The sequence below is a fragment of the Dipodomys spectabilis genome, unplaced genomic scaffold (genome assembly GCF_019054845.1).
Source record: "Dipodomys spectabilis isolate Male_0828 unplaced genomic scaffold, ASM1905484v1 ptg000009l, whole genome shotgun sequence".
In the NCBI taxonomy this organism is placed as follows: domain Eukaryota; kingdom Metazoa; phylum Chordata; class Mammalia; order Rodentia; family Heteromyidae; genus Dipodomys; species Dipodomys spectabilis.
In genome coordinates, this window is record NW_024870686.1 from 7,075,768 (window position 1) to 7,102,533 (window position 26,766).

Genomic DNA, 26,766 nt, shown 5'->3' on the forward strand with positions numbered 1-26,766 from the left:
GTTTTCCTTCTTCCTCTTCCTCCCTCCTACCCCAGTGCCATTCTCTTGGACTGCTAAAACAGAATGAACCCTTTCTCCGTAAAAATTTTTTTTTTCTCTTGGTAAAATTTCAACTCCAGGTATTTTGTCATAGTGACAGAAAATAAACTATGACAAATATAAGCAACAGTCATTAATAATCATACTGATTAAAATACTAACGATGAGTATATTCAAATCACTTCCAACAGACTCTTTCTTATACTACTCTTATCACAAGAAGACAAATGGAAGCTGGGTGCCGGTGGCTCACACCTCTAATCCTAGCTACTCAGGAGGCTGAGATCTGAGGATCACGGTTCAAAGCCAGCCCCGGCAGGAAAGTATGTGAGACTCTAACCCCCAATAAATCACTAGAAAAAAACAAGAAGTGGTGCTGCAGCTCAAGTGGTAGAGCGCTTGCCTTGAGCTGAAGAGCTGAGGGACAGTGCCCAGGCCCAGAGCTCAAGCCCTACAACCGACAAAAATAAATAAATAAAAAAAATAAATAAATTGTTCTTTATGAGTCAGAATTCAATACTAGAGATAAAGGGCTAGTGATTACATTATATACAACTCCCTCTCCCCCCAATATTAAATGGGACTGATTTCCCAAGCATTTCAAAAGAAATGGTAATGTGGGCATTGCCTTTACCATTTCCTTTTCCTTTCTTCCATCCTTTTCCTTTCTTTTCTTTTCTTGCCATTCCTGGGGCTTAACTCGGGACCTGGGCAATGTCCCTAAACTTCTTTTGTTTAAAGCTAGCACTCTACCACTTGAGCCACAGTGCCACTTCCAATTTTTTCTGTATATGTGGTTCTGAGGAATCGAACCCAGGGCTTCAGCATGCTAGTCCAACACTCTACCACTAAGCCCATTCCCTGCCCCATTCAGCATTTTCTTATAACCATTTCTCATGCTGATGTTTAGCAAAGCCACTTGGGTATGGGGGAGGGAGGAACAGAGTCCTTATCCTGGAGGAAGACAGTCTGAATGTGATCCTTTTTTACCACTAGCTAGCTGCAGGACCCCAGTAATTTCTTCTCAGGCCAAAGTTTCCTAGTGTGCCAAATCACAAGTGGGTAAAACATTCTTAATTAAATTATTGTTATTATTGTTTGTATGCTGGTCCTAGGGCTTGAGTTCAGGGCCTGGGTGCTATCCCTGAGCTTCTCTATTCAAGTCCAGCACTCTACCACTTGAACCACAGCTCCATTTCTAGTTCTTTGGGTGTTTAATTGGAGTTAAGAGTCGAATGGAATTTCCTGCCTAGGCTGGCTTTGAACGGTACTCCTCAGATCTCAGCCTCCCAAGAAACTAGGATTACAGATGTAAGATACTAATACTTGGCTCATTTAATTTTTAAAGTGAAGGCATTATGGTTGAATAAACATTTTGTAACCTTTTCAACACACTAAGGAAAAAGTGAAGCAAGAATTTTACAGGAAGAAAAGAAAGATTATCTGCCAAGAGCCCATGTTTCTTTATGAAGAACTGGCATTTTTCTATTGCTATTTTCTATTACGTTTCTTCCATTTATTTCCTTCTATATAACCAGAAGTGATATGTTCTATGGCTCATAAAAATCTGGGAGTAAGCAATATTGCTCTAGTGCTAACAAAACAGTATTAAGTTTTATTCCCTATATAAATAACTTTAATTTCTCAGTCTATGTTTCGTAGGTGATAACTGATAACATAATATTAATGTGCTTTTGGGCCTTACTACAGGCAATAGTCTTAACAGTAGAGATGCCAGACTATGTGTAAGAGAATGTCTCTGTTTACTGCCCTTCGTTTTCTACATGTAATTTTGCACATGTTCCTCATAGAGCATCTGGCAGTTTGCATCATGCAGTTGTTAACTTGGTGTGATTTCATTGCTACTTGATGTCCAGTAAATCAAGTGTCTTACATGAATCTACCATACTGAAGACAGAGCTGATGCTTTCTGCATCCTCAGTTAACTAAAGGAAGATTCTCCCCCTGCCCCCCAACTTTGCTTATAAATTGTTTAGTTCTTAGATTGCAATTCCCTATTGTTATGGTTTGGATATGAAGCTTTCCCCCAAAACTTATGTGTTGAAGGCTTGGTTCTTAACTGGTAGATCCAGTACTTGAGAGGAGATTGGATCACAAGAATTCTGGCCTCATGATTAATCCATTTGTTAATTAATTGCCACAGACCTATTGTATTGGAGAAATCCCACCACGGACTGAAACTGTAAGGCAAAAGAAATCTTTCCTTTTAAAAAGGCTGGACATGGTTGTGCATGCCTGCAGTTCCAGCACTTGGGAAGCTGAGGCAGTTCCAAACCAGCCTGGGCTGCATAGTGAGGTACTATCTCAAGAACCCAAAACATAAAGCAGAAAGTTGAAAGGTGAAAATGAAGTAGTAAGTTGAAGAGGAAAAAGCAGGAGAACACACACACACACACACACACACACACACACACACACACACACACACACACACGAGATGAGAAAAATGAGGCAAAACTATACATGGCTTCAGATTACAGTTGTCCTTCTTGGGGATTGATTCAAGGTCCCCTGGTAGATTCTCCCCAAACCTCAAATGTTCAAGTCCCTTAAAGAAAATGTGTTTTAGTGTGTTTACACACATTCCCTCTGTTGGATCTTCAGGTAGAAAAAGAAAAGTTATTCTGAACTGCTGGCCCTCACAGGGTGGAGGTGCACATAGAAGGAAAGGTCTGACACCGGGTAGGGTTGGGGTTAATGTAGAGAGAGGGTGGGAGGAGGTCACCTCACAGTCTGGGAACCTCTCACGGTCAAGGGAGGGGGCAGTCCAGGATGTGACCTCAGAGAAAGGGAGGCAACTGTCCCTAGGTTTGCTGGTCACCTAGGTAATGCAGGTGCTGGGAAGGGACTTCTAGAGAAGGGGTAGGTGGGGTCCTACATGGAAAACAAGGGGGAGGGGAAGTCTACAGGCAGATTGGCATGGAGAAAAGCAGCCCCTTTCCAGGGCAGACATATCTCCCTCATACTGTAAGTAATCAGTTGATTACTTTTAATACCTAGGGCACTGTGAAAGTTATGGAAATATCCATTACATAGTCTTGTTTAAGGAATAAAAACAAGAAAAGCCTGGCCAGGTGCTGGTGACTCACACCTGTAATCCCAGCTACTCAGAAAACCAACCTGGGCACAACTCTTATCTCCAATTAATCACCCAAAACCAGAAGTGGTACTGTGGCTTAAAGTAGAATGCTAGGCTTGAGCAAAAAGCATAGTGCCCAGGCCCTGAGTTCAAGCCCCATGACTGATGAAAAAGAAAAAGAAAAAAGAAAGAAACAAAAGTCTGTACATGTTCACTATGAGCTCATTTTGCCCCCAAATATTTTCAGTCTGTAGTTGGTAGATGTGGAACCCAAGATACAAAGTGCTAGCTGTACATAAAATGAGGAAAATGGACAGGACCTGAGGCTTAGGAGTCAGTGATAAGGGAATAGTAGTTAAGAGACAGTAGCTTGCAGGGAAGATGGTCAAGAGGAGAGGGGTAGAATAATGAACAAAGGAAATGAACAGAATGCAAGCAAGAATGCATTGTGTATGCTGCAGAACTGAGAAAAATAAGGGAAGTGGTGGGTGGAAGGAGGGTGAAGATGTCGAGTGGAAGACACAGATCAAGATACATAAATTGCTTTGTTAAATGGTAAAAAAAAAAAATACATGACCTAAAAATAAGAAAAGTGAGGGAAAGGGGGGAGGATTGGGTGGGGGGACGGGGGAAGGATGGGATGGGAAGGGGAAACAAAGGAGGAGGCTACAATGCTGGATTAGAAATGTACTCATTATCTTGCCCATGTACTTGTAACCCCTCTGTATGGTATTTGCACTATAAAAATAAAAATTAAAAAAAAAAGAAAAGTGAGGGAAGGGGTGGGGTGAGAGGGATGGGTAAGATTGTTAACAGGGGTGACACTGATCAAACAGACCAGTGTTCTGTTGAATGACAACTCCTTTGTATAACTACCTAAAGAAAACATATATATATATGTATATATGTATATACATATGCATGTACATATATATACATGTATATATACATATATATGTATATATACATGTATGTATACATATATATATATAGAGAGAGAGAGAGAGAAAGAGAGAGCTAAGAAACTATCCTGGTATTTTTTTTTGGGGGGGGGGGTCCGGTTGTGGGGCTTGAACTCTGGGCCTGGGTGCTGTCCCTCAGCTCTTCAGCTCAAGGCTAGCACTCTACTACTTGAGCCACAGCGCCACTTCTGGCTTTTTTCTTTTTGCTTATGTGGTGCTGAGGAATCGAACCCAGGGCCTCATGCATGCAAGGCAAGTGCTCTACCACTGAGCCACCTTCCCAGACCCATGGTATTTTTTTTTAACCCCATGTTCTGAGATCCAGTTTTGCCACATGACTTACTCTGGTCAGTGAAACGAGTGGAGTGCAGTGTTCCCAAGGTGCTGTATGAGTGTCCATGCTTGTCCCAAATCTGCCAGAAGACAATGTTCCAGAAGAGCCACAGCCAGTTAATGATGGCCATGCAGTGAGCAAGACCAACCTTTGTGGTTTACAAAGAGATCTAGAAGCTTTCCATTACTGAAGCATTACTGAGCCTAACCTAGCTCAAGGAGAGGATTTGCTTGTTCACCAGTAAGAGGGTTTGCCCCCATGCTGGAGTGGCTTCTGCCGTGCAATTAGCACTGGAACTGAATTCTGCCTCCCCTCACTGTATACCGCCAAATATTTATCTTATTATTATTATTTTTTGCAAACTCTTTGTGATTAAGTGATTACATAATTTCACAAATTTTACAGTATTGTGGGATAGTGATGCTTAGTTAAATTCACAAACACATTCTAACCTTCATGGGGCAAATTGTCTATCATGGTCTATAAGTTTATGAGTTCTATGGGCTTTGACAATAGTTATTTCTCCCACATTGAGTGATGTGCACACACCTTTCATTTTGCATAGTGTCAGCTGTTCCCTCTTTCCCACTTGTTCCCTCCCTCCCATCTCTGCCATTGAGTTGCTTAGTTCATTTTGGTCGATGTCCAGTGCAGTTGATGGGTCCTGCTGTTGTATGTTTTTCCCTGATTCCCTCTAGTTCTATGTCATCTTCCTGGTTTCCCTCCGGTGTGCACGTATATACCATATATGTGATCTGAAGCATGGGAGTGATTTAGTAGTGATTCGACCAGATGAGTGGAAATCCTTTGTTTCTTAAGTCTTGTTAATTTTGTCTTATCACCTTACGTTTTGGATTTAACATCCACTTATCAGGGACACCATGTGTGATTTGTCTCTTTGCTCTTGGCTTACCTCACTCAATATGATTTCTTCTAGTTCCATCCATTTCCCTGCAAATGCCATTATTTTGTCATTTCCAATGGCTGCATAATATTCCATTGTGTATAGATAACAGTTTTTTGATCCATTCATCTGTAGTGGGGGATCTGGGTTGTTTCCATATCCTGGCTATTGTGAACAGTGCTGCAATAAACATGGAGGTACATGTGTCTTTGTATCCTGGTTCCTCTTGTTCAGGGTAAATGCCTAGGAGTGGTATGGCTGAGTCATAGGGGAGGTCAATATTTAGCTTTCTGAAGACCCTCCAGACTGCTTTCCAAAGTGGTTGCATAAGTGTATATTCCCACCAGCAGTGTAATTGTTCCTCTGCATCCCCTCCAGCATTTGTCGTTGGCTGACTTTAGGATATGGGCCATTCTGACTGGGGTAAGGTGGAATCTCAAGGTTGTCTTTATTTGCATTTCTTTTACAACCAGGGATTACTACCAAATATTTCAATAGGAAAATAAAGGTTCTGGGGTGGAGTTACTAATACCACTGTAGCTAGAAGTAGGAGAAAATGCTATTTACATAGATCAAGTTTTCAACTAATTAATAATAGTCTGCTTATGTCTGGAGTGGGGAAAAAAGACAAACTTTGATGAGCTTTCTCGGGCTATACAAAACAAAATCTTCCTTCCAGATTAAAACAAAAGGAATAATTGGCCTAATAAACAAGATTCCCCACCTTCACTGTTGGCAGACAGAGCTGCATTTCTGCAGATTTTTCTGCTTTGGAAGTGCGATGTGCACTCCTTTGAGAAACCCTGTCCAAGAATTTTTGACTGTTAGGGCCGGTGTAAAATTGTACCTGCAGCCCAGCAGATAGATGTCAGGGTTAAGGGGAACAGACTTGAAGAAACCATGGAGTACATGGGTCTTTCTGGAAGGGGAGAGGTTGGGAGGGGATATGCAATAATTCTTTTCCTCAGGTCTTTAAAGTTACTATCTGATTTAAATCAACTTTATAGCATCAAGGGAAAAGGATCTTTATCCATGACTGGGGTTTAGGATCTAAGATGTAGCAGATTACTTTGTAGTCCTTGGGTCTAGTCTCAACAAATCTATGGAATGCATAAATGTCTATGATGGCCCATGCAGTGTTGTGGGTGTGAATCCTCACTGTTAGTGCAATAGGCTCCTTTCCAATAGCTTAGCATGCTCTTCTCCCAGGCAACACTTAGGCCCATTTGATACAGGCAGTAATTGGCCTCCTCCTCCCACCTTTACCTTAAGATGGCACTCCTTTGGGGGCAGTTACAACCATTTAGGCAACAAAATCCCCTTAAAGTGACATTCAAGTCCGGGCAGCTGTAGATCCCTTTATCTGCCACTTGGGCAGCAGTCATAAATCCTAGCCCACCATGATGAAGTCCCTGGCTCACATGTCCACACCAAAGTCTCTGCCTCCTAGCCTCTTCTAGCCCCTGTAGATTATATAGGTCACCTCAGATAATAGCCCACACTTCTCATTTTGTGAGAAGGGGTCTTGCCAGTCCCTTTGCTGGCAATATACCTTTCTTTGTTCTTTGTGCCTGGATGTCTGTGTGGTTTTCTGGCAGAGCCTAAGACTCACGTCCCATAAGAGCTGTAATTCTGGGTACAGTTTTCCCCTGACTTGCCACCCAAGCAGATCTTCTGGCAGGTTTTCGGCTCATGTTCTCAGCATAGAAGGTCACAGGAGGAATACATTATGGAAAAAGGAATCTCCACATCAAGGCTGTACTATGTGTCTTTGAATCAAATCCATTAGGATAGGACTATGAGTCTCTGAGGAAAAAATAAAATGAAGTGCTTTCCCAGGGTTTGGGTTCTGAATGCAAATTCAGCGTAAAATATTCTGTAACTTTAACCTCAGCAGTCTGATTTTATTTAACACTAAGCACAGGATTCAACCCAGCACTGATGGCTCCTATACTTTTATTTGTAAATACAGACCTCCTGTCTGTTCCTTTAGCGCTTGCTGTAGTTGTAAATCCCTTGTTTTCTTCCATTCTGCACTCCTGCACTCTTTGGAGATCCCCGTTGGATGGTCATCTTCCACTGAAATCGAAGGGATAGATCACCTGCCACCCGCCTTGTGCAGCCTGATTGAAGGAAAGATGTGCTGCTGATGCCTACTCTTCTGAACTCTTTAATCTCCTCTATATAACTGCAGCTGCATTCTACCCAGCCTGCCACAGGGTGAGGTGGGGGTGGAGCATACATGCAGGTGCATAAAGATCGTTTGGTTCTGCTGCTCCTGCTCCAGTACCCTAAATTCTTCCTTAAGTCACCTCTTGCTTCTGAGACTCTCCATGGCCTCCTGGGCATGGCTCCCATCTTATATGGGCAAATCCTCCCATGCTTGCCCCAGCATTTGACGCTGAAGTTTTGTTTCAGTTTGATCTCTGCAGTTTCGTTTTCTCAGAATTCTTAGTTTCAGATTTACTCATACTTCCCCTGCTTGTTTTAACTTTGACAATGTATTTCCTTGTTCTTAAAAAAAAACAAAAACAAAAAAACAAGCTCATGTTTGTAATCCTAACTTATGAGGCTGAGATCTGAGGACTGGCATTGGAAGCTTGCCTGGGCTTAGAAGTCTAAGGAACTCTCTAATTTACCATCAAATGCTGGTTTGGATGTTTAAGGGGATATAGATAGATTTGAGGAAAAAAATCATACTGAGTGAAGTAAGGCAGATCCAGAAAGACAAAGGGCTCATGTGTAGATCATAAGCTTGATCATAGAATCTGTGTGTATGTGCATGTGCACACATGCACGTACCAGTGCTGGGCTTGAACTCAGAAGTTGGGCATTGTCACTGAGTTTCTTTGCCCAAAGTTAGCACTCTACCACTTGACTCACAGCTCCACTTATGGCTTTCTGGTGGTTAATTAAAGAGTCTCATAGACTTTCCTTTCTAAGCTGGCTTCAAACCATGATCTTCAGATCTCAGCCTCCTGAGGAGGTAGGATTATAGATGTAAGCCATTGGTACCTAGCCATAGATTCCATTTATTTTTTTGTGCTGGGAATTGAACCCGATTTTGCACTTGCTAAGAAAATACTCATCACTGAGCTACAACCCCAGCCCAATCAAAAATTTTAAGAGACTTCTCTACTTTTGTAAAAGGGAGAAATGGTAGACTAAAGAAATGGTCAGAAACTATATTGGCAAGAAACTATGATAGTAATAGTTAATCTTTGGTTTTTATAGTTCTTTTTGATGCTGAGGATCTAACCCAGAGCCTTATGCATGCTAGGTAAGCACTCTACTACCAAGTGGTACTCCTAGCCCATAGTAGCTGATACTATCACTGTACCTGTGAGACCTCTACCTGTTACATTTTAAACCTTACAACCACCTTATAAAGTATTTACTAAGATGATACTCATTTTACAGATGTGGAAACAAAGGAAGTTCAATATTGCAGCCATGGGCACTGTTAGCTTTCCGTTATTGTAACAAAATCCCTGAGAATATCAATTTAAAAGGAGGAAATGTTTATTTTTGTCACTTGACATTTTCTCTGGGCCTGTGGCAGCAGTACATTCTGGTGGAAACCCATGGTGGGAGGAGCTGCTTCACCTAACAGCAGCCAGGATGCATACAGAAGGCAGCTGGGATCCTGATGTCCCATCCAGCGTATTCCCCCAGTGATTTAACTTCCTCCCATTAGGACTTTCCTCATAAAGGTTCCATCTTTAAGAGAGAAGCATCTTGCAATAGCAAGGTGATGACAACTTCTAATAGCATCATGGGCTGTGGGCCTAACTTTTAACACCCAGGCCTGTGTCACATAAAGAAGAGTTAAGACATTAGGTGGAGCCCATATTGTAATCATGACGCCACAATATGGGATACTATCCCAACCTGGCATATAGAGTGCCAGGTCTCAATTGTATCATTCTGTTTAGAGAAGGTCAACACTAAGGTATTTATGTGTAATGGATATGATGGACACATGGTCCATAATATTAGCTACTTTTTCCAACTCTCCTTTGTAAATTCATACCTACTTCTTTGAAATAAACCATCAGAAGTGACACCTGTGGCTCTTCTATTTCTCCCATACAACTCATTAGCAAATCTGCCTAGGAGTTGAGAATTTAGCTTTGTGGAAGAATGCTTGCCTAGCAAGTCCAAGGCCTGGGGTTTGGTCCTCAGCAAATAAATAAATAAGGTGCTGGTGGCTCACACCTATAACCCTAGCTACTCATGAGGCTGAGATCTGGGGCTTGTGGTTCAAAGCCAGCCTGGGCAGGGAAGTGTGTGAGACTCTTATCTCCTATTAACCACCAGAAAAGCAGAATTGGCACTGTGGCTCAAGTGGTAGAGCTGAAGAGCTTAGGGACAGTACCCAGGCCCAGAGTTCAAGCCCACAACCCACAAAAAAATAAAACAAATAAACAAATAAAAGGTCAAATGTCATCACTTCTCACATCTCTGTGGCACTTGGGATTCAGAGCCAGCTTACAAAATCAAGAAGCAGTTACTACTATGGCTGCTGCTCCACCTGCCTCCTGAGCCCAGAAAGCTGAAGAACCTACAGCAAGCAAACACCATATTCCAGTTGTGCTCACATCTCCACTGTGATGACATGAGACAGATGGAGGTGAACAGACTTATCTGCTCTCATTTTTGATTCCCAGCTTTTCCATGCACATCCATGCTACTCTCTGCTAGGTTAGGAACTGGAGTCTTCATCTTTAGGAACTTGATCACTAATTTAGAGACCATCAGCTGCAACTTTTTTCTATTGACCCATAATACCTATTGGCAAATGCCTCTAATAATTGGCCAGTTTTGTAGGTGGAAAAAACTGGCTCAAAACATGGAGTGTCAGCAAAATAAGCTCAGTGACAGGAGAAACAGGTGTGACACCAAATCTTTCCTACCTAGTTGGACTTTTCTCAGTGTTTACAATTTTTTTTTTACTAGTTCATTCATATTGTAAATAACCTATTAGTATGGTTCAATAACTTTTATTTTTTAAATCTTTACAAAACTAATGACCATCTTCATTGAAATACTTCTAAATAGGTTTTGGAGCTGGTTCTTGTTTTAGGCAGTTTTGACAAAAATAACCCACCTATTTATCTGAGAAAGCTGTTTCAATTATTAAACTTTTAGAAAAAAAATCTTCAAAACTTTGATGTTTAATAAACCTAACTCTTGGGAAAATATGTCTTATTTTGGGGAGATTCACAAATCTACACAAGTGTACTTTTATGTCATGATCATGTTTATGGCACTCAGGTTATTATGAAATAACCTGATCTGCCAAGGGCAGCAGATATTTTTGACATTGAATACCAAGTCAAGATAATAAATTATTAGTAAACAGCAATATTCTTAACAAACACATATGGTAATACTCAGGAATTTAAAATATTTTATTCTAATGAATGGTTTCTAGGGTTGTAGTCAGAAGCAAAGCTTCTCTCTGATAGTTATTAGCCATTCTACTGACTCTGGGAAATAAAAAAAAATCTGGTTTCTCCAGAAATTATAGTTATAATTGAAAAAGGAATGTTTTATAGATATGATCGCTCTAGTATAGTTTGGGACTTTCTCTGTTCACTCCCTCCTTTCCAACTGCAATTTACAAGTTTAGCCTTAATTGTGACTAGGGTATGTGGTTCAAACCCATCTGGTGCTGCAACTGATCTTCTTGGAAGCAAAACACAAGAGTAAAAAATTTTGTACAAAACAGGTTTTACTGTAGAAACAAACCTCATTCCTAAATATTTTATAATTAAAACAAATGGTGAAGAGATACATGACAGCCAGAAAGGAGATAAATGTCTCCGAGTATCTTAAGCTCACAACAATCCTACATTTAAATGCTTCCACACAGCACAAAAACGTCCTCTTCTTACAACCTTGAGTTACCTGGGAGGGAGTAAAGAAGTCGATTTTCTTTAAAAAGCCTTTTCAGCAGCAAGAATATCCTTCACAAACCATTTCCCTGGGTAAGTGGTGGAGATACCCTAAGTACATTTGTGGTTGTTCTGAGTACAAAATGTTATATACCGGGATTTTGGTTTTCTATTCTTCCTAATATGCTATAAATTTACAAAGCAGAAACAGGGAGCTGAGTGCCAAGGGCTCATGCCTATAATCCTATTTAGGAGGCTGAGATTGGAGGACTGCCACTTGAAACCAGACCAGACAGAAAAATCTGTGATATTCCATCTCCAAAAATAAAAATAAAACCCAAAACAACAACAAAAAAAATCAGTAAAATGCAGGGCAAAAGGTGTGGCTCAAGTGGTAGAATGCCAGTTGAGCAAGCAAGCTAAATAAAAGGCCTGGAGTTTATATACTAGGGCAGACCAGACCAAACAAACAAGCAAACAAACAAAAAAGGTAGGGGGTGCTAGGACCAAACATTTGGCTAGCAAAAGCCAAAGCTCAAATATAATTTTATTATCACCTAAAAATGGGGGAGGGTTGGGTAATCTAGGTATGATAAATTCATACCTGTAGTCCCCAAAATAATTCTCTGACAAGGATCCTCTGGAGGATCTGTAATCCTCTCAGGAGGCAGAGTCTGGCAGGATCAAAGTTCAAGGCCAGCCCAGGCAAAAAAGTTAGACTACCTCAATAAACAAGCACAGCATGATGGGGCACAGGCTATCCTAACTTTATGGGATGCTATAGGTAGGATTAGTCAGAGGCCAGTACTGGGCAAAAACATTAAGACTGTTATTTTTAATAAATAACTAAAATTTTAAAGGTGAATTGTGGCTCAAGTGGCTGAGCGAGTGCCAAAACCCTGAATTTAAATCTCATTACTATAAAAAAAAAGAGAGAAAAAACAACTGAAGAGATCTCAATTACTAAGGAGAAATAAAAAATATTTTAAATATATTATTAAAAGACACAATTGTGAGATCCATTTTAATACTTTGGTCAAATGGTTAAAATTAAATCAATGTTAGTCCTTAATAAGTTAAAAAAAACTTCTGTCATCTGGAATGTTTACAACATGTTTTATCTCAGAATGCATCAAGCAAAAAGGCTTAGGTTAAGAATTCCCATCTTTGCGGACAATGTGCACATATATGAAATAGGAATTTTAATTTCTCACCAATGGTACCTACTATAAAACATCTTAGGGTCAAAAACATAGTCTAACAGCAATTGGAATGGGTACTTGTTAAGTTTCATGCACTCATTAGAAGTTACCTGACATTCAATATAAATATTCTAGACTTTAGAATTTGGATTACTTTGGCCACACCTCCAAAATTTTATTAGGGCAGTTGCCAAGAACTTATGATTTCTTTAAACCTGTGTGAGCTAATGAGGATTGAAGCCAGGGCCTTGTTTCATGCTCTAAACTTTGAAAACCGGGATTACTACAACTAGAAATCTCTGGGAGACAACCATTTGATTGGAGAACAGTATTTCTCCCCATTCCTACTCTGTCACACAATATTTATACTTTTGTTTGAGTCTTTGTAAAAAGGATAATGTTCTGATGACAAATGTTGGTAAATATGTAGTCAGACATGCAGCTAAAAAAACTGAAGAGTAGGACCTTAAATGAGATCATCAGCAGGTTTTTTTTTTTTTAATGGCAAGATTCACGAAGCTTCATTGTAATATTTGTTAACCTGGTTTCACTTTTACTTCTTCCAATTTAAACTGTATAATGCCACACATGCCTTCTATTTTATTATTAAAATAGCTAATGCACTTCAGGAAGTGAAGTGTGAAGTATACTTTCACTCCAAAAACAGCCACAAACTAAAATGGATATTTAAAATCTTTATTGTTTCCATCATCAAAAAGTTTTCCTTCTTTCCACAGAAAAATGGCAATGCTATCAGTGCATATTCGATGGAAATTTCCTCTCTCAAATAACTAGCTGAGAAAACTGAGCCACCACTGTCAAGCTGGCGTGCAAGGTCAAAGACATGATGCTGCCGATATACAGGAAGAACACGCAGCTGTTAGGAGTCTATGGACAAGCTAAGAAAACTGTAGCAGGGCATTGACTCTCTAGAGGAACAGAAAATGGTGGACCATTTTCTGAGAAAAACCTAAAAAAACAACAAAAAAGAATCCAGTAGATCATAGGCACAGTGTTCCAACTATATCACCGGCTGTCTAAATGATGTGCACTCATACTTTCCATTTAAGTTTAGAGTATTATTATCCAGCAGGCCATTTTCAACCTGATGTGCAAATGGCATTGTCACAAGCACATATTTTGTACTGCTTTCCACTTTGCAGCTAAAAGTAACAAGACGAGGGCCAGACAAAACCAACCCCACAAAAACAAAAACAAACCAATCCTATAGCTTTAGGCATCGTTAGTAAAAAGATGAACAACTCACAAATTTGTTCCCATTTTCTTAAGAAATAAAACTTATAAAACAATGTAAGAAAGCTGTCATGATTACTGTTTTGACTGAAGGCAAAACAATTTTTATGCAAATATATTGAATAAACATACAAATATCCTTAACAAAATACTGTCAGATTAACATGAATGTTTTCATAACCAGCTTCTAAAAAGGTACCAATAATCATGAGATGCAAATAACCACTATAAGTTGATCCTGCCTGGTTACTGGGACTTTTTGGTCAGGTTTGCTTATTAAGCTGATCTACAGCTGGATTTGGCTACTCTGCATTAATTCCTATGATAAATACCTTTTATAAGGAATAAGGAAATAGCAGATATATCATGACAAAACCCAAACCTAAACAATTCAGAGGTATATAGGAAATGTCTTAAATTCTAAATGACACATAACATAACCTTAGAATAAGAACTACCCTTACCACGATCTAAACCTTAAATTGTGAATGTATGAATTATCTGTCAGAATAACAAGTGACCTGTTAATCATATTGAGGCCTTGCAAGGAAGAGGCACTCAATAATTGGCATAGCAATTATTTCCAGGTGAATCAAACATTTCTATGTATTATTAAACTATATAAGTTCTTTTACTTAATATATACAACATACAAAATAAGTTAAAAGGAGGAAACAGAGGAAGATTTCTTGGTATACATGATGCAATATACAAAGCTCCCTCATTAGTAGTCACTCCATAAATGTCAATTTCCCTATGGCAAAATGTAAAGGCTGACAGAAGATCCAAAGTTTCACTTATAAATACAAACAGCATCCAAACAATGGAATTTCAACATTTCTTCCCACTCTGCAACTCACTCTATTTTTGACTGTAATAAACATAAATAAAAACTATCTCAAAAAATCTGTTTTTTACACCCTAGCCTTGAAGTTTAACATATTCTAACCAGTAGGAAGGAAAGCACTCTTTTGTAGCAATTCCATAAAATAATTTTCAATTCAGAAAACACCTGTCTACTAGTAAAACCAGCATCCCTTATGGAGGGTATGGGCATTAATACTTGGCCCCTCTGAGGTATAAATGCAGCTATATTTGCACTGAGTAGATAGTCCACAAAGTATGCCAATGGTCTGCATGTATGAAGAAAATTGGGAGTGGTATCATCTTGACTGAAAACTTATTCTTATATTTTTTATAAGAATGGAGATTAATTTTGAGAAAATACATACTTTAGCCCAGTTAGGCAGCCAGCAGAATTCTCAATTTCTAAACCAATGTAAATGGTTATAACATTCAGAAAATGTTTAACATTGCATATTGATTAAAAAAGGAACGGGAGTAGGAGAAACACATCAATATTTTAGATTCAGCAGGACACCACGAGAAGCATACAATAGATAAGTGTGAAATCAATCAAGCTTTTCCAAAAGAGAAAATCCTTTTAATCCTTCAGCAAGTCTCTGTGAAAATAGTATGCATACAATAAAAGTGAGGAGGGAGCACCTAGAATACCCCCCACAGGCTTGCTACACCAGTGGCGTTTCTGCCCCTTCTATGAGCATGATGGCCAACGGAGGACAAGAAGTCCACATGACAATAGTTCAGTAACTCCTTTTTTTCACCACTGCTGCCAGCTGAAGTCATCATTACTTCCGAAGACCAAGAAAAAGCCTAGTATAGTTGCAAAGATGACTGTGTTTCCTGTGAGAACAAGTGCACAAGCTCCCCACGCAATCTATGGAAATAAGATAAAAAGTCAGTAGATTTACGAAAAACGAAAGGGAAATGAAAAGCAAATCAAGGATCTAATTACAAATGAATAGTGGTCTAAAGCAAATATGGTTCACAATAATGTTTATGGTACTTTTATATTGCTGAGGTTTGTTTTTTTAACCTTTGGTTGCTTAAAAAAAGGCAAGTTATAAGAGATAAATATTCAAAAAGCTTAACTTCTGGACTATGATGATACAGTATAGAATTTTACAACTTACTGCTTAGAAAGAAATTTCTTATTTTTTGTTTCCTCTTTTTTTGTGCCATAACTCTGGGCCTGGGCACTGCCCCTGAGCTCTTCAGCTCAAGGCTAGTGCTCTACTACTTGAGCCACAGCACCACTTCCAGTTTTTCCTGCTTACATGGTGCTGAGGAATCGAACCCAGGGCTCCATGCATGCAAGGCAAGCACTCTACCACTGAGCCAACCTTCCCAGCCCTGAACCTAAAACTTGAAAATACCAGAGATGAAAACACACACATATATTCAGTCTCTGCTTTCTCCTCCATCCCTCCAGAGATGCAGGTGTGAGTGCGGGGAAAGAACCGACTGTGTGAATCCCAGAAGTTCTGTTTCATACTTTTCAAATCTGCAGAGCAGTGACCACACTATTTTTGCACATCTTCCGTACTTTGTCTTCCATGGCAGGCTGATAGCTGCCCAGCACAGGGTGCTGATTCTGATAGGTAGGTAGGTCATTAGCCAGCCAACTGCTATTTCAGACCCAAGCGAGGCTCCCCTGTGTGTGTGTGTGTGTGTATGTGTGTGTTTATTACTTACCAAGAGCAACTAGAAAGCTAAGAATTTAATCTCTACATTTTAAGTTCTCATATATCTCATCTCTTTTTTTTGGTAACAAAAAACTTCTCTTAAGAAAAAAATGAACACATTTTAATATAAAAATCATTCACACAAAACTAGATTGACTCACCAGCTCTGCTCTGGCAAGTATAACAGGAAGTCCAAAAGCTGAGACAACAATTCCTGTTGTGAGAAATATGGCAAGTTCCTTACAAGCATTACTCATTGCATCCGTGTCATCCACTAATCTTCTTGCTATGCAGTATGGAGTAGGTGAAAGGATATAAAAGAAGAGGACAAAAAGGGGCCAGTATTTGCTAGAAAAAGAAAGGTAAGTTAATGTACTTTTGGCTATCCATGTCATTTTCCTACACACAAAAACATGCTTTTGTATTTAAGGACCAAAAGACTATTGCAAGGCACAAACACACTAACAGCTGTAAAACGCAATACTAAACTAAGACACTTTTTTTTTTTTTTTGTCTTGTCAGTCAGTCTTGGGGCTTGAATTCCGGGCCTGGGTGCTGTTCATGAGCTCTTCAGCTCAAGGCCAGCGCTCTACCACTTGAGCCACAGCGCCACTTCTGGTTTTCTGGTGGTTCATTGGAGATAGGAGTCTCCTGGACTTTCCTGTCCAAGGTGGCTTTCAACTGTGATCCTCAGATCTCAGCCTCATGAGTAGCTAGGATTACAGACACAAGCCACCTAAGGCTCTAAGAAACATTTTAAGTTATATTATCCTTGCAATCAATTATGACACAGCACCAAATTTTTTCAAGTTAGAATTGAGGACTAAAATTAACTCTTTGTTTCCATTTTAGTTTATGAAGAGGCATAGAGAGAATGGGAATACTAACATAACTTGTACAATTCATGACTCATGCCTTTGATTCTGCCTTAGTATAAAGTTGAAGCATTCCCAAGCTTCCCTTATGTTACTACGAACTCCCCAAACACTGAAATCAAAATATGAAAAAAAGAAATGCTGCAAAACAGATAGCTTTTAGTTTATTAGTGAACTTTTATTGTGTCAATGTCATTTCCTGTTTGGGGCAACTACAATTCTGTAAGATGTCATGATTAGGGTAAGCTGTGTGAAAGGCACCGGCAGCCTCTGAGTGACTGACAATCTATTTCAAAAAGAAAAGTTCAAAATAAATAGATGGACTTCAGAACAGACTGATTCTTACACATTATAAATCATAAGTGGAGATTTCTTGTATGTAGGAGCTTATGATAAGTAAAATTCATTGAGTGCCCTAAATCTTTTCCTAAACATTTCATTACAAATATGAGAAGTGGATGATAAAGAAAACAAGTTTCAAATAGGACAAAAGTACTTAAAGAAAAACTAAAATTGTCCCTGCTTTCTTTTCTCCATCCCATAGGGAGCCCCTCAGTTTCCATTCCATAATTCCAAATGGAAAAATTTTAAAAGGTGAGTATATCATAGAACTTTTTCATTTGACAATATATCTTGAACATCTTTTACATAACAGCCTTTACAGCTCTTTCTCACTTCTTAAAGCTTCCTAGTATTTCTATCAATGGATGTACCATAATTTCATTATTTTTTCTTTCAATAGTTATTGAATCAATGATTTTCCTCTTATGCTATTTTTTGTTGTTGTTGTTTGTAGGTTGTGGGGCTTTGGCATGGGCACTGTCCCTGAGCTCTTCAGCTTAAGGCAAGCACTCTACCACTTGAACCATAGCACCACTTCTGGTTTTCTGGTGGTTTATTGGAAATAAGAATCTCATGGACTTTCCTGCCCAGGCTGGCTTTGAATTTTGATCCTCAGATCTTAGCCTCCTGAGTAATTAGGGTTAGGGCTCTTTTATGCTATTATAAACAGGGCTGCCATGAACAGTTAGATGCTCCCTCAACTACACAATATCTTTTTTTTTTTTTTTTTTGTAGGTCATGGGACTTAAACTCTGGGCCTGGGCACTATCCTTGAGCTCTTCAGCTCAAGACAAATACTCTACCACATGAGCCAGAGCACCACTTTCAGTTTTCTGGTGTTAACTGGAGATAAGACTGTCCTGCCTACGCTGGCTTTGAACCATGATCCTCAGATCTCAGTCTTTTTAGTAGCTAGGATTACAGGCATGAGCCATCAGTGCCCAGCTACACAATATCTTTATAACATCTCCAAGCGGATTTGTATTAGAAAGTCTAAAAATTGGGATACTACAAGATACAAACAAACTGGTCTCCAAGGAAATATTTTCAAATTTCCACTGCTCCACAATAGCAGGTAGTAATATACCTCTTCAAGTATTCTGTATCTCTGCCAATAGATTAAATTTAATGTTGAGTGAGGCTGAGTCTATTTCCATGTGCTTATTTGTAATGTGTAGCATTCTTTTCATGTTTTTCCTCCCTCCCCCCCCCCCCCAATTCCTCCTCCTCCTCCTTAGGCTGGGGCTTGAACTCAGGGCCTGGGTTTGGGGCAATTAACTGGAGATAAGAGTTCATGGACTTTCTTGCCTAGGTTGACTTTGAACTTTGATCCTCAAATCTCAGCCTCCAGAGTTGCTAGGATTATGTATGAGCCACCATCCCTGGCTTATTGTCTTTTTCTTATTAATTTATCTAAATATTAATTTTAAAAAGTTTTAAGCCTGACAGAGTGGCATGTACCTATAATTCCTCCTGTCGAGGTAGGAGAACCGTAAGTTCAAGGCCAGTGTAAGACCCAACTCAAAAAAATATGTTAAAAAAATACTATCCTAAGGAGAATAATTGTCTACATTATTTTCTATTTTCTTTAGTCAATTGTGTTTTGACTCTGTTATGGTATCTTCTGTAAAAAGGTTATTTTAAATTTTCTTTTTTTTCTTTCTTTATTTTTTTTTGTTGGTCGTGAGTCTTGAACTCTGGGCCTGGGTACTGCCCCTGCGCTCTTCAGCTCAAGGCGAGCGCTCTACCACTTGAGCCACAGCGCCACTTCTGGTTTTCTAGTGGTTTATTGGAGATTAGAGTTTCACAGACTTTCCTGCCCGGGCTGGCTTTGAACCATGATCCTCAGATCTCAGCCTCCTGAGTAGCGAGGATTACAAGCGTGAGCCACCGGCACCTGGCTTAAATTTTCTTATATTGAGGTTTACCAATATATGTTTAACACTAACAGTAGAGCTGAGCCACTGAGTTACTATCTTGCCATTAACGACCTGACAGAAGTCACAAAGAGCAAATCAAAGCCCCAAGTCTTTTTTGTATCTAGATTTTCTAATACCTTCACAAATAAATTTAAAGTGACAATAAAAGAAAAAAAACTCTGTTTGGTTTGTGGATATTTTTCTGCATTACTTTAACAGTAGAAGACAGTATTTTCAAAGTTCAGAAGTAGAAAAATTTACCCTTTAACACTCAAAAGATAAAAACCTTACGTACTTGTATATTGGTAGGGCACATCCAAGCATCAAAAACATCAGCCCAATTGCTCCTCCAAAGGACAGACTAATCAAAGCTGAAAACCAAATAAAAAGACCAACAGATACATCAATTAAACTAAGTTAATGCTATTTTGTTAACATTAGCAGTTTGAATATTACATATAATCCCACAAGTCCCCTCCAAACTTAAACATATTAAAAGTGAGTTGTCTTCATAGTATCAGTTATATGGTTTCGGAATAAGTCTTCTTTGGCATCTTTAAGAAAAAATGAAATGATAGGGACCCAGCCTCATCCCTAATCTGAAAATCAAAATCTAAAATGCCCCAAAATCTGAAACCTTGACAGCAATGACCTGATCTTAGTGGACCATGCCATGCCATGAAACTGTTTCATGCACAAAATTATTTTTTTAAAAACACTGTTTAAAATTATCTTTAGGCTATGTGTATGTATAAGGTGTATGAGTTGTAACTGAACTATGTGTTTAGACTTGGTTCCTATCCCTATCTCATTTTATATATATCTATACATAAATGTATATACATATTTATAAATATATATATATACACACATATACACACACAAATATTCTCATTATATATATGCAAATATTCTAAGATCTGAAAAAAATCCCAGATCTGAAATGCTTCTGTCCCAAGCATTTCCAGTAACAGATACTCTGCCTGTATTGATTTTTCAGAGCTTTGACTTACCATGAGCACACCCCTATCCAAAGACTAGTTCCCTTTCTAATAAGTTTCCCAATGCATAGGATCAATGTCCCTCCAAGTATTAGTATTGTATCTACTCCACAGATTGAGTTTGAAAAAGCATATGTGAAAAAAAACTCTTCTTTCTCTTGTTCACTGGACTTTAAGAGCCTCAACCTATGAGAAAAACCTCTCCTACTTTACACACACACACACACACACACACACACACACACACACACACACACACACACACTGAATCCTCATAAAACTGACAGCTGGCTCAAATGGTACCCATACATACTCACAGCTGACTAAGGCAGAAGTGCTTGAGCCCACAAGTTTGAGGTTGGCCTGGGCAACACAGCAACACCCTGTCTCAAAATAAAATGCCCCAAACTGACATCCATTAGAAAATCTGAAGAATTTTTGTACAACCACTCTGTGATACTGCTATTTCATTGCCATAAGTGCTTTGTATAGGTGACATAATGTGTAAAGCTACACATACCCCCACCCATCAGCATTTTTTTTTTTTTGTCAGGCATGGGGCTTGAACTCTGGGCCTGGGTGCTGTTCCTACACTCTTCAGGTCAAGACTAGCACTCTACCACTTGAGCCACAGAGCCACTTCTGATTTTTTGGTGGTTAACGGGAGATAAGAGTCTCATGGACTTTCCTGCCTGGGCTTGCTTTGAACTGTGATCCTCAGATCACAGTCTCCTGAGTAGCTAGGATTACAGGGGTTAGCCACCGGTGCCTGACCCACCAACATATTTTAAAGTGCTTTCCCATGTAAGTAAAAATGATTCATCAGGGCTGGGAAGGTGGCTCAGTGGTAGAGTGCTTGCCTTGCATGCATGAGGCCCTGGGTTCAATTCCTCAGCACCACATAAGCAAAAAGCAAAAAAAAAAAAAAAAGATTCATCAATGCCCTAGATTTAAGGAAGGAGATAACTGGTCACTTTATTGAGTTCTATATAACCTATGTTTCTGCAGCTATAAGGGGAATAACTCCCTCCTCCCAATGGTATTGCCTATTAACAGAAAAGTTATGCTATCTAGAAGGTCTAACTGTTGCCAAGACAAAATCTGACATATACAGACCAAAATTAATAGCAAAAGGGTTAAACACTGCCAAAGACATAGATTTCAAAACAAAAAGTCTAAATCATGATACCACTGATATAATAGTTGGCACACTTAGTTTTCATTAATGGAGGTTATGTTAACCCTGAACATATACATGTACCTAGTTCTTAATGTTTGTTTATTTTCAATGATCAGGAAGGAGGAGAAAATTTAAACAAAAAAAAAAACTTTCATTTTATTTTGCAGCAAAGAAAGTACTTCAAGCTTCCAAGTAAATGTGATATAAATACTGAGTTAACCATTTGCTCTCTTCAGAGTCAAATAGGTAATGATCTGGCTTTGTCTACCTTCCCTGATGCAGGAAAGGTCACAAGAGGCAACTACCCTTGCTCTCCATACTTCAGTGACAGGTCCTCTTTAATTTCCCTCTTTTCCTTTATCCATATGGCCTCTGCATGTGTGTGTTTTCCCCTTCTACCTCAGAGAGGCTCCCATCCATGCAGGGAACGTTTACTGAAGCTGAACACGCAGCAGCTCTGGGGACATGCAGTAATGGCCCAGCCCTTCACTCACACAGCTGTGTCCTTGTCTCCTACAACTGAGCTCCCCCATCTTTTCTCCAGTGAAGTTTCCTAAACCTCCAGACTAGACTCATTCCTTTTCTTTCCTTCTATTTCTCCTTCCCTTCTTCATCATCCCCTTCCCCCTTGTCAAATGTGTGATACAAGCTGATCTTACTACTAGAGACAGTAACAAAACAAAAATGAAAGTGGTTTGTTTTTTTCATTGGTGTTGGTCCTGGGGCTTTAACTCATTGGGTGCTGTCCTTGAGCTTTTCTACTACTTGAGCCATAACTTCACTTTCAGCTTTTTGGTGCTTAACTGGAGATAAGAATCTCACAATCTTTACTGCCCAGACTGACTTTGAACCTTGATCTTCAGATCTCAGCCTCCTGAGTGGCTAGATTACAGGTGTGAGCCACTTAAAGCTTTTGTTCTCTTGGTATATAGTGAGAGAATAAAGTAATTTAGAAAAATTCAGGCACCAGTGGTTTATGCCTACAATTCTAACTACTCAGGAGACTGAAAACTGCAAAAGACATTGAGACCCCATTTCCAATTAACAAGTAAAATGCCAGGCTGGAGGTGTGGCTCAACTGGTAAAGCACTAGTCATGGGTGAAAATTTAAAGTGAGAGTTTATAATTCTGAGTTCAAACCCTGGTATCCAGAGAGACAGGAATGGTGGGAAGCAAGTAAATAAGAAACAGATCAGCCAGGGTGAGGGATAGGAATGCAAGTGTAGACACAGTGGCCTGCAAAGGCATCACTGATGTGACTCTGGGCAGAGATCTAGAGGAAGTAAGGAAGTAAATCAGGTAGCTCTCTGGGGCAGCAAGCATTCCCTTTATTGTTTATAGCCCCTGTATCAATTACTGCAACCTCAATTTCATATTGATTTGTACTTGTCTTTCCTTCTCAACTGTTTATGAGAGCAGGGAGCAAGTTTCTCTATTTTTGATGCTCATGTCCTAGATCTTAACATGCAATAACCAACATTTATAAAATGACTATAGCAGAGTAAAAACAGCAGAAAAAGAGGCAGCACCATGTCTTAATCTCTGCAGCTACTAGCCAGTCTAAATCTTTATCTTACTCTCAGTTCTGGCACCTATAAAATCAAAGGAACTAAATCTGAAAGGCAAGTATTTCTCTGAACATGTATTATTAAAAGATACTAAAAGTAACAAACTATCTCTACTTTTTCCCAAACAACTAAGCTCACTACTACATAGTAACAACTTGTTTGAAGGACACTCACTATACAGAGATACAATAAATGTAGCAAAGCTCACACAGAAAAGCTAGCTTTCTTTATAGAGACACTTTGTAACATAATTACTGGGTGTGTGTGTGTGTGTTCAAAAAGATTAAGTCTTATATTAAAGAATTATCTAGAGATGGAGAGGAGCTGGACGTTTGTAACCCAGTTCAAGGCCATGTGTTAGTCTAAAAACCAATCATCTGTGCTCTTTTATGTATTTCTTTCAATAGGCAGTAATTTCTGGACCAGGAAAACTCAGTGAAAATAACTTTCCTTTCCCAAAAGGAATCACTCTTACCTGTGTATTGTGATATGAAAACTTGTAACTTGGTGTTTTCCACATTAAAACAAATGAGTAGGGGAAAGTTGCATACAAGCAAGAGCTGCCTCTGAGACTGAGAAAAGATTTTCTTAGGCCAAAAAAGTCCCCCCCAAAAGTATTTTTTGTGGTAATCTTGGCAAAAGGCAATTAGCCTTAGAACTTTGATGATGTTTGAGGGGTAGCTCTACGGTAGAGAATAGCATTTATATTCTTACCAGAAAAGAAAGTCTCAATTCTTTGGGTATACTCTTACAAAATTATTGAAAAGCTAGGTGGGGTAGTACACATCAGTAATTCCAGTTCTCAGGAGGCTGATGCAGGAGGACCACACATTCAAGATTAGCTTGAATAACAAGACTCTTGTCTCAACGAGAGAAAGAAAAAGAAAACTGATTCTTAAAAACAGAAAAACACAGGGAACTAAAAGGAATAAGGTTCGGGAATCAAAATCCAATTTTAAACATAAGATTATTTTATTACAACTACAGGGAATTTTAATAAGTAAGGCCCTAGAACTGTTTGGGGAATCCAGGTAATACTTCTGGGATGATAGTTCTATTTATTTCACACACTCATATTAAAAAGATATTCACAATTTATTGTGACATCTTGTTTCTCAGTCATAACAGATAAAAGCCAATGAGATTAAATAAATCACTCAAAAGTATTCTCAAAATTTGTAAAGTTTCTTAGGTCTTATGAAATCAGCAAGTAAGCTATTGTCTCAAATGACACATCAACAAGGTAAGAATTTATGCTGTAATTAAGTGATGTAATATTTGGAAGACAAAACTTGTGTGAGTCTAGTTTCTACTCCCAACACATATGGATAGGGATGGAACAGCCCAATTATCCAGAAAAATTCTCTAGAGACAAAGTACTGGTGGTTCTGTGACAATTGAGAAATTGGAGTAGAAGGGGCTAAGTTCTCCCCCTTAGGAATTATGAGAAATCAAAGAGTCTGTTATAAAGTAACTGTCAAATGGCTCAAGAAATATTTAGTGGTCTCTAATTACAGCAACCCTCCTAAATATACAGATGACATGATCAGCAATTCTAATCTCACCGAAATCCAACCAGAAACCAAAAATGAAAGTACAGCTCTACCTGAGACACTTTCAACAGATTCATATTTACTTAGATTTGGAGGAATAAATTTACAAATCTATTTTCCTGAGAGATTTCCTTATTAGTGACACTGGGAAAAAAAAAAATGAGGACGAACAGGGAAATAGACAACATCCTAAAAAACGGCAGCATTTCACAACTTCCTTTCACGTAAAGATTTGAGGGGTTTATTATAGCTCTAAGAGAGATGTGAAAGTGTCCTCGTGGCTCAAATGTTTTTATATGGGAAATGCCATGTTTTCAGACAGTGAAAAAATAAACGAGGAAAAAAAAATGTGACCCGGGGAAAGAGGCTCAACTAAAGTTATCCTTAAGGGGGAGGAGGGGAGGAAATAACATAGAAAACCACTAACAAGCTTATTATTCATTTGATGGCTAGCCGGCTCCTTTAAAAGAAAGAGGTCTCGAAATCGATGTAGTTGGTCCTTAACAAGTAAAGGGGTCACTGTTTCTAATCACACTAACAACTAGACTCCAAGACAGTGGGAACGAAGGCAATATTCCTGCCTTCTAAAGAAAACTGGAGCAAACGAGCAATCTTCAATCAACAACAAAAACAAAGCACAGTGAGTGTGCAATTGTAGGAGGAAAGCAGCCAAGAGCACTTCGGGGTCACTTCAGGGGTCTACTTCTGGTACCAACACCTGGGAGCAAGGTGCGCGGGATTTCCCGTAGGGGTGAGCGCGGGGCGTCCGGGGGCCGCGGCTCGGCCGGTTTCGGGAAGAAGCGTCCCGGAGCGCTCTGCGCGCGTCCGGCACCCGGAGAGATCACGCTCCAGTGGGCAATGACACCGCTTTTCCCGCAGCTGCTTCCCCGGCGGCCTCGCCCCGCTCCCCACCCCACTCGGCCCGGCTCCCTCGGCGATGCAAACTCCGGAGGATCGGAGCCCGCCCGCCGGCCGGCCGGCCCACGGCGCCCCGGGCCCACGCGGGGTTCCGTCCCGGGGGCTGCGGGGAAGGCGTGGGGGAGTCGAGCTGCAGCAGAGCGTGTGGGGGAAGCCGCGGGGCCGCCACCACGCTTCCCCCTCTGGGGTGACGCGCCCACCTCCGCGGGGCGGGGATCGGGGTCGGGGTCGCCCCGCTCGGCGCAGGGACCCCGCGCGCGCGCGGCGGGCCCTGGAAGGAGGCGGCGTGCGCAGCCCGCGGGAGACCTTCAGCCTCCCCTTCCCCGGGCGGCCATCAGCCCTCCAGCGCCCCGCGCCCCAGGCCCACCTTTGATGCCGGCCATGGCGGTGACGTCGCTGCAGCCTCCACGACCCAGGCGGCGGCGGCAGCCGGGAGACTGGAGACGCGCGGCGGCGTCGTCCAGACATCACCCGGAAGTGCGCGACGCAGCACTTCCGGCTGCCGCTCACGCGAGGGTGCGGGGGACGCGCGGCCTCCTCGGGGCCGCCTCGGCGCCCCTCAGCGGGCAGCGCCCCATCCCCGGCTTCCCGTCCGCGGTCCTGTCACCCAGTGTGCCCGGGGTGGGCCGGGGCCTCCATCCTTCGCCCCCGCAGCTCCCAGGTCCTCCGTGGAGGGCGCGCGGGTAGCTCCGAAGGCACGAGCGACGCCTCCCGCGCGCGGCTCCGCGTCCTCCGTAGTGAAGGAGGGGAGTAGGGCTGGCTGGGGGTGGCCCGGGCCCCGGGGCTCTTGCACCGAATCGGGGTCCTAGGGTTCTGGGGAGCCCCGTCCTCCGGAGATGGGAGCCCCTGCGTTTAACACGGACGCCCTGGGCGTCCAGGAGCCGCGCTCTGTTCTTGGTACTGAAAGCGGTAGGAAAAGCCGGGAACAGCAGCGGCCCCGAACGCGTATTCACTAGTCAATGCACGCTCGACTGCGTGTGGGGAAACAAGCAGGCGCCGAGGAAGCAAAACCGTTGCCGACAGTTGCTCCTTCCGAGTTGCGTGCAGCCCAGGGCAGACACGGAAAGCGTCAGAACGCATCGAGGACGGTGGCTAGCAATGGGGATCAGAACATGCCCGTGCAAAACACGTTGGCTCAGATGGGGTGAGCTGAAGGCCGTTGTCAAGCC

General features: G+C 40.8%; 1 protein-coding gene across 1 annotated transcript; it reads right to left on the bottom strand.

Moving 5' to 3' along the window:
- Positions 1-13,123: 13,123 nt before the first annotated feature.
- Positions 13,124-26,075, bottom strand: Leprotl1 (leptin receptor overlapping transcript like 1). The gene is made up of 4 exons (XM_042700592.1): positions 25,965-26,075; positions 19,673-19,748; positions 16,403-16,589; positions 13,124-15,433 (listed from the first exon to the last, which is right to left on the bottom strand). The coding sequence occupies exons 1-4, from the start codon at positions 25,978-25,980 to the stop codon at positions 15,317-15,319; spliced, it is 396 nt and encodes a 131-aa protein (XP_042556526.1). The 5' UTR covers positions 25,981-26,075; the 3' UTR covers positions 13,124-15,316.
- Positions 26,076-26,766: the final 691 nt, after the last annotated feature.

Excerpts from the sequence above, each read along its gene's own strand:
- Leprotl1 (XM_042700592.1), bottom strand. Across the intron at positions 16,590-19,672 it reads TGTGCCCTACCAATATACAA|CAAATACTGGCCCCTTTTTG; the intron begins GTACGTAAGGTT and ends TTCTTTTTCTAG. Across the intron at positions 15,434-16,402 it reads TACTTGCCAGAGCAGAGCTG|ATTGCGTGGGGAGCTTGTGC; the intron begins GTGAGTCAATCT and ends TTATTTCCATAG.